Consider the following 8,314-nt stretch of genomic DNA (forward strand, 5'->3'; position numbering starts at 1 on the left):
TTTGGATGCGCTTTTCAGGTTGGAGGCTAGTGTAGAATGCAGAAGTGAGGCTGGGCAGGGTCTACTGGGAGTGTACTGCAGGGTTCCTCAACCTGCCCCATGGGTGCTTCGGGGAGTAGGGAACCCGCTTGAGCACAAATCCTCCAGTTCCTGATAATCATGGTAGAAATTGCTGCTGAGCCCAGGTGAAGGGGGTCTGATGGTGCTGAGGCTTCCTTGACAGCTCGGTGTCTCCCAAACCTGGCCGTCCCCTTGCAGTGAGCAGCTTCATCTTGTAGGACCCATGCTCTCAGAGCATCTCTCCTGGGACCCAGTGGCTCGCTTCCCTGTCAGGGACTTCAAGACTTGTTCCCTAGGGCTTTGTAGCTTAGGGACCTATCTGCAGTTACTCTGACCTTCCCCTAATCCCAGTCTCCTTAGAGAGGCCAAGACCTAAGGTTCTACAACCTCATGTGGCTTCCCATTTTTCTGGAGCTTTTGCTTAGGATGAAACAAATTGTAAGTTTCTGAGTGGAACCCACTGTTCTGCCTGCCATTGACCTTGCGGGCTTTCTCTCGTGCAACACTTTTGGTGTGTATCCTGGTCTTGTTGCCTCCTGCCTCAGGGCCTTTACACACACAGCTCTTTCTTCAGTCTCTTTGCTTTACCAGGTGCTAGTTAAATCCTGCTTTGTCACTATCTCACCAGGGCCTCTTGATCCCTGCAGAGGAGGCTAGGCTGCCTTGGTGTCCCTGCCACAGGCTCAGAGTTCCTGGTTCTGTGTATTTAAGACCTGTCTGTCTCCCTGAGGGACCTCTGAACTGTGAAGCCCCAAAGAATTAGGCTCCCTGACCCCTTCAAGCCTTCCATGTTGCTGAGACCTGCTGAGTATGTGAAGGGCTTTTCTGGCCTGCGGAGGGGAGATCAGACTGGGGCTGGTCAGTTCAGTCTGAAAGGAGTGGTGTCGCTGTCTGTATGAGTGCTGGGATATACAAGAGGATACTGAGGCAGCTTCCCATCCCCAGCTGTCTGACAGCAAAGACGCCTTCAAGAAGACATGGAACCCCAAGTTTACCCTCCGCTCACACTACGATGGTATCCGCTCGCTGGCCTTCCACCACAGCCAGTCAGCACTGCTCACTGCTTCTGAGGATGGCACACTTAAACTGTGGAACCTACAGAAGGCAGTTACAGCCAAGAAGTAAGGATGCTATCCTGGAAGGGGCAGAGCCCTAGGACCTGGGGTCTTAGTGACGGGTTCTTCTTTTTTCCCACAGAAATGCTGCACTGGACGTGGAGCCGATTCACGCTTTCCGTGCTCACAGGTAGGGAGGCACCTGAGCCTGTTGTAAGCCCTGCATTCCAGCAGCATGGGCTAAGCTGATGTCTGCTACCCTGGAGACCTGGAACAGCAGTCTCCACCCTGGTCCCTCTGTACAGTGGATCCTCAGCACATCCCTTACTCAGGGACATGTTCATTCCCACTGAGGTTTCACTGAGGCCCTTCTGAGCAATAAAGGAAGAGAGTAGGAGACGGACAGGTTTCCCAGATGGCTCAACCAGAGCATGGATGCAAAATTCCCTGTGACATCCTTAAAAAATACCTAGGAAAGGAGACTGATGAGATGGCTCAGTGGTTAAAGGTACCTTTTACTAACCTTGACAACCTAAGTTCGATCTCTCCAGTCCATCTGGTGAGAAGAGAGAACCAACTCCAGAAAGTTGTATTCTGGCTGGGCAGTGGTGGCACACGCCTTTAATCCCAGCACTTGGGAGGCAGAGGCAGGTGGATCTCTGTGAGTTTGAGGCCAACCTGCTCTATAAGAGCTAGTTCCAGGACAGGCTCCAAAGCTAGAGAAACCCTGTCTCGAAAAACAAGGAAGGAAGGAAGGAAAGAAGGAAGGAAGGAAGGAAGGAGAGAGAGAGAGAGAGAAAGAATCACAAAATTGTATTCTGGCCTCCACATGCACAGTGTTATATGGGACAATAAATAAATTTAACCTATTTTTAAAAGTAGGTAGGAGAAACTGGGTGCTGGTGGTACACGCCTTTAATCCCAGCACTTGGGAGGCAGGGGCAGGCAGATCTCTGAGTTTTAGGCCAGCCTGGTCTGCAGAGTGAGTTCCAGGACTACACAGAAAAACTCTGTCTCAAAAACCAAATAGACAAATAGCTAGGAGAAACCCTCAAGCTTCTATGAGCAAGGAAGGCCTGAGCCATAGCTACCTTTCATCACCTACCCTTGCGCCCTGCAGGGGCCCTGTGCTGGCAGTCACCATGGGCAGCAACAGCGAGTACTGTTACAGCGGTGGGGCTGATGCCCGCATCCACAGCTGGAAGATTCCTGACCTCAATATGGACCCATATGATGGCTACGGTGAGGACAGACCCTTCCCACACCCACCTCATGTCACAACCCTGGGGAACAACTCTATAGAGCTCCCCATCTGATTTAGCATTAGTGGGTAGGGCAGAGGGAGTTGAAGCAGGAGTGGTAGTGGTGAGGAGAAGGTTGGGCTACAACTGAGAATTAGCATGGCCTGGCCTTTTGAGGGAAGCAGAGGCAAGAGAGCATAAGTCAGGGCCCCAATGGATTGGGACAGCTTGGTAGACTCTGTTCTTGGGGCCCAGCCAAGGTCTTATCATGGGTCAGTGGAGGGGTTTATTAGGAGCAGAGGAAGTGAGCTGAGAGGCATTAGTGGGACCATATGGCAGGGAGTTTAGGCTTTACTTTTAGCCCTTTAAGAGCTAAGTAGAGGAGCCAGGAGCTGGTGCACACACCTTTAATCCCAGCATTCAGGAGGCAGAGGCAGGCGGATCCTGTGAGTTGGAGGCCAGCCTGGTCTACAAGAGCTAGTTCCAGAACAGCCAAGACTGTTTCACAGAGAAACCCTTTCTCAAATACAATGAACAAAAATGTCTTTCACTAGGAGAAGTGTACACCAAATCCCGTCTCTAAGTAAGAAGCTATTGCAATTGAATCATACTGAGAAAGGGAAAGTGAGTCTCTCTGATCAGTGTCACTGGGTGATGTCAACTATTCCGTGCCCAGGAATAGTTGGACAAAATAAACTCCTTATTAGGGTTGTTGATTCTTTTGTTTGTTTGTTTGTCTGTTTTGTTTCTTCTTGGCAGTTTTTGCTTTTTTATCCTCTGTCTTTGACTATTTTGATTTTTGTTTTCTTTTTCTTTTTTTTTTTTTGAGAGAGAGAAAGAACATGAAGTTGGGTGGATAAGGAGGTGGGAGAATCTGGGAAGAGTTGGGGAAGAAAAGAATGTGATCACTGGAAGAGCAGCCAATGCTCTTAACTACACACCAGGGCTGGAGTTTATTAAAAGACATTTTTTTAAAGATGATACTGAGTGTCCAGCCCCACCTCCACCCCATTTTTTTGTTTTTGTTATTTTGATTGAGTTCAATTCCTAGCACCCATATGGCAGTTCACAACTGTAACTCCAGTTCCAGGGTACCTGACACCTCATACAGACATACATGCAAGCAAAACACCAATGTATATAAAATAAGGCTAAATAATTGAAAGAAAGAAAGCAACTCTAGGTATGCTTGCTTAAAAATGTTTGGTTTGGTTTGGGTGTCTCTTGTGTAGCCTTGGCTGACTTGGAATTCACTTTCTAGACCAAGCTGGGCTCAAACTCAGAGATCCACTTGCCTCTCCCTCCTGAATGCTGGGGTTAAAGGAGTGCACCTCCATTGCTTGGCCATAAAAGTTTTTAAAATTTTTAAGTAGTTAATTTTTTTGGTTTCTTGGTTTTTTGTTTTTGTTTTTTCAAGACAAGGTTTCTCTGTATAGCTTTGGAGTCTGTTCTGGCATTCGCTCTGTAGACCAGGCTGGCCTCAAACTCACAGAGATCTTGCCTCTGCCCTCGAGTGTTGGGTTTTAAAGGCCATCTGCCATTACTGCTTGCTTGGCTAATTGTTTTTTCCTAAGTGAAAAGGTACCCAGAGTTTCTCATACTCAGTGTCTTTGCCCTATTCATTGATACCTGTTTTACTCTTTTTACATGTATTTGTGTGTGTTATAGATGGTTGTGAGCCACCATTTGGGAACCAAGGTTGGGAACCAAGCCTGGCATAAGAGCTCTTACCCACTGAGCTATTTATCCAGCCCCACCTCCACCACATTTTTTTTTTTTGGGTTTTGGTTTTGGTTTTTTTGAGACAAGATTTTTCTGTGTAGTCCTGGCTGTCCTGGAACTGGCTTTGTAGATCAGACTGGCCTCAAAACTCAGAGATCTGCTTGCCTCTGCCACCCCATTTTTTAAAGACAGGGTCTCACTGTGTTGTCCTGTCCATATTGAAAATCTCTATGTAGACCAGGTTGTCCTCCAGCTCACAAAAATCCTCCTGCCTTTGCTTCTCCAGTGCTGCTTTACTTTTGAATATTGTGGCAGAGTATGGAGTTGTGTTTACCATCAAGATAACAGTTATCTGGAAGGTCAAGGGTCAGTCCTAAGTGAACTGCCCATACTTCAGGTGTCAGCTGGACTTGACCCAGAACTGTGTGGAGTCCAACAGCCTGAGAGGCTACAGAAGGGTCTTTGAGCAGCAGGGGCTGTGAGAAACTAGCAAGAAAGGACATTCCAGGGCTAAAGGGGGCCAACCTTGGTCAGCAAAGACAGCATTGTCCCTCTTGCTCCACTGGTGCCCCGAGCTGCTGACCTTGGCCCTGGGGAGACAGTGAACTCGGAAGCTTCATTTTTTTAAGCTGTTGAGCTGCTTCCTGAGATGAGGAATCTGCCCAGGTGAGCTCATGGGCAGTGGGCTGCCACCCAGGTCCCATCAGAGCTGCAGGCCCTGGGCTGTCTGGTGGGGCTGACATCACTAATAGCCTATTTCCTCTTGGCATACCCAGACCCAAGCATGCTGAGCCACGTCCTGGAAGGCCATGGGGATGCTGTGTGGGGTCTGGCTTTCAGTCCCACCTCCCACCGCTTGGCATCTTGCTCCGCTGATGGCACCGTCCGCATCTGGGACCCCAGCAGCAGTAGTCCAAGCTGCCTCTGTACCTTCCCCATGTCTGGAGGTGAGCGTTGAGCCAGTGTCTCACAACAGGATGCAGAGCCTAGGGCTTGGGGTGGCTCCAGAGGAGGCCCCCAGCCACAGGGCGGGCCTGACCCCTTAAGTATCCTTTTCTCCCCTGTGCTCTCAGAACACGGGATCCCCACCTCAGTGGCCTTCACCAGCACCGAGTCTGCCCATGTCGTGGCCTCCTTTCGTTCTGGTGACACTGTTCTTTATGACTTGGAAGCTGGCAGTGCCCTCCTCACATTGGAGTCCCGAGGGAGCAGCGGTGAGGGCTTTTGGCCAGGCAGGCCAATGGGACTGGGATTTGAATGCCCATAGGACCCCAGTTCCTCCTGTAGCTTTGGGGACCTAGCCATCAGTGAGATCAGAATGTTACCAATGTGCCCTCTGGGCCCACAAGCAGGAAGGAAACAAGGCTCAGTGGTGGCCAGCCAGTTTGACATAGCGGGCTGGGTAGAATGTCCCCAATTGCAGAAGTGGCCTGCTCCTCCTTCCTCTGTCCCAGTCCTCTTATTTTCCTCCTCTGTCCCTTCCCCTCTCCCCACTTACTTTCCAGGCCCAACACAGATCAACCAGGTGGTGAGTCACCCAAATCAGCCCCTCACCATTACTGCGCACGACGATAGGGGCATCCGATTCCTGGACAATCGGACAGGTGAGGCCCAGCCTTAGTTGTCCCCTCACTGTGTTTTTGGGAACACATTTGGACTGCCAAATCCTGATATTTATACTATAGGCTGTCAATCCCAACCCCCCAGCTTCACCTTCCCAGATAAGGCCTGCAGAGAGAAGCCACTGCCAGCCACTCTCTGTCCCTCCCTCCAGGTAAATCTGTGCACTCCATGGTTGCCCACCTGGACGCAGTCACCTGCCTAGCCGTGGACCCCAATGGCGTGTTCTTGATGTCAGGAAGTAAGTTGGGCCTCTTTTGCTGTTCCTTCCTCAGGAGGGTTGGAGGCAAAGAGAAGGGGCTACAGCCATGGCAGGCAATTCCATTCCTGCCTCATCTTCACCGACTGCCCCTGGTATTCCTGCCTGGGGGTTTGTCCTATGTTACAGGTGTATGGTGATGGACCCAGATCCCCTTGGAATTTGTGCACTTGGTCCCTCTCTGCTCTCAGATAATAGGCTCAGCCATCTCCTAGAATGGTAGACGGGTCCCTCAGACCAATGTCAGCTGTGATGAGTGTGTGCACCTGTGCTTGCAGATGTGCAAGTGGTGGTGGAGGCTGTGAGCAGATCACAGCTCGCTCTGCCTGATGTTGCCATGTGCTGGCTGAACAGCTACACCGCAGACCTTCTGCTCCCGGCCAGTGGTATCAGACCCAGCTGTGGTACAGACAAGCTTAAGATCAGAGGCACTGCTTTCTGGGCTGAGTCCTTCTAGCTGGGCTGACTTGAGGAACAGAGCCTCAAGCTAGTCATGCCCAGCAAAGTCCCTAGCTGAGCCAGTCTCAATTCCCTGCAGTCATCAGGCCTCATAGGCTGCTTGCCCCAGGCCCTCCTTGGCCATCCCTCTACCTGGAAGGCTTCCCCTCCTTGAACTGATACTTTTTGCCTATCACCTGGAATTAGTTTCTTCTGTTTTCTTTCTTCCCTGCTGTACTAGGAATAGAACCCAGGACCTTGGGCTGGCAGCCTCTGAGCCACACCCTACCACTTTAAGCTATTCTTGCTCAGTGTTTGTGTGCATCTGGCAGTTAGCAGAATGGTTAGCAGGATGGTGACAGAAGGGTTACACTTAGGGCTAAGCTGCCTCCACCTTAAGGCCTTTACATGAGGCCGGGTGAAGGGTTCAGAATCCAAGTCTGAGCTCAGGCTTGGTAACAGCCTCATCTGCTCCATGCCTGTGCAGGCCATGACTGTTCTCTGCGTTTATGGAGCCTAGACAACAAGACATGTGTGCAGGAGATCACGGCCCACCGCAAGAAGCATGAGGAGGCCATCCATGCAGTGGCCTGCCATCCCAGCAAGGCACTTATCGCCAGTGCTGGTGCTGACGCCCTAGCCAAGGTGTTCGTATGATCCCACCTGGCCTCGCCCTGGCTACACAGTGGCAGGGAGCGGGGCCAGGCCAGTGGGGCTGAGGTAAGGGCCAGAGGCCATTTGTGTTCTAGGTGGGAATGCAGAAACCCAGCATCCTTGCCCCAGAAGATATCCCACTTGCCTGTCAGTTTGAGTTGTGCCAAAGCCCACAGTCCCGTGAGAATGAGACTTCCCTGAGAAGATGGAGGAATGGGGGCTAGAGTGGGACTCTAGCCTAACCAGTTGCTTTCCCTCTCTCTGCAGGCAGCCCCAAGCCTCCCTTGAGAGGCTCAGAGTCTCGGCCTCTTTCATCTTCCTGGAGCCTGGTGGTGCTAATGGCCCTTTCCCCAGGAATCGCCCTTCAAGGATGGCCTCTGGGATTTGTGCTCATGCCCCAGCCGGAACTCCTGATACAGCTGTCCTCCTGAGTTCAGCACAGCCAGGGCTGGGTGTCCTGGGGGATCTGTTTTTTTCTAAGACAATAGAAGGTGCCAGGCTCTACCCTAGAGTGCCACCCTTCCCCCGCCCATCAGATGAAGGGTTGTGCTGAAAGGGGTCTCCTGTGTGGGCCCAGGCTGTCCTCTTGGACCTCAGTCCCTTCTTTCTGCTTTCCAACACTAACAAGCATCTGGGGCCAGGTCTTCTGGAAAGGGCCTCCACTCCTCTGGGGCATGCTCCCAGCTACAGGCCCTCCTTGAGATATAGAGGGTGAAGTGGGCCCCTGGCCCCTAGCTCGCTGTCTATCTGTATAAATGGGATTTTAATGGCATCCACCCCACGTTATCACTGTGTGATAGTCTGTCAGTCTCCTTCCAACTCCACACTTTTGCCTCTATTTATTTCACTCTTTATTTGGGTTCTACCTTGTGCCCTTGGTTCCCCCTTCAGGTTCCTGTTTATAAGCCCCATCCCTTTTGTCCCCAACTTGTATGTGAAAAAAAACTGTCTCAATAAACCCTTTGGAGTAAGATAGGTTCCCCAGGCCATCTTTCAAGAGGGTAGGGGGTGTTGGGGGAGGGTCACTCTCTCTGCCTTGGCTGAGTGGAATCTGGGGAGAGAGAGATGATGGGATTGGGGTTCTGTCATAGAACAGGGTTGGGGTGGAGCTGGGTGGCAAGCCAGTGGAAGGGCAGAAGTGGAACACGGGACTGAGTCTCTGTGAGCCAGCCCTTCCTTTTTGTCACTAAACATGTCTTCCCCAGGGGCAGTAAACTGGTCAACAGATGCTATGTTGTGGCAATAAACAATTTAGTTGAAGACCC

The 8,314-nt window shown here is 51.2% G+C and overlaps 1 protein-coding gene across 4 annotated transcripts in view; it reads left to right on the forward strand.

Annotated features, from left to right (window-relative positions):
- The window catches only part of Strn4 (striatin 4), a 25,366-nt gene extending 17,344 nt beyond the window's left edge, over nt 1–8,022 (forward strand). For all 4 annotated transcript variants that reach the window (XM_041653310.1, XM_041653309.1, XM_041653311.1 and 1 more), the window contains exons 10-18: nt 1,006–1,181; nt 1,258–1,305; nt 2,236–2,357; nt 4,855–5,025; nt 5,152–5,292; nt 5,584–5,682; nt 5,853–5,939; nt 6,883–7,115; nt 7,317–8,022. In XM_041653310.1, coding sequence (XP_041509244.1) covers nt 1,006–1,181; nt 1,258–1,305; nt 2,236–2,357; nt 4,855–5,025; nt 5,152–5,292; nt 5,584–5,682; nt 5,853–5,939; nt 6,883–7,052 — 1,014 coding nt within the window. In that variant the 3' untranslated portion in view covers nt 7,053–7,115; nt 7,317–8,022. The remainder of the gene's footprint in view (nt 1–1,005; nt 1,182–1,257; nt 1,306–2,235; nt 2,358–4,854; nt 5,026–5,151; nt 5,293–5,583; nt 5,683–5,852; nt 5,940–6,882; nt 7,116–7,316) is intronic.
- The last annotated feature ends 292 nt before the right edge of the window (nt 8,023–8,314 follow it).

This window comes from Microtus oregoni, unplaced genomic scaffold, assembly GCF_018167655.1.
Source record: "Microtus oregoni isolate MIOR12 unplaced genomic scaffold, Mior012 000006F_ref0000085, whole genome shotgun sequence".
NCBI classification, from domain to species: Eukaryota; Metazoa; Chordata; class Mammalia; order Rodentia; family Cricetidae; genus Microtus; species Microtus oregoni.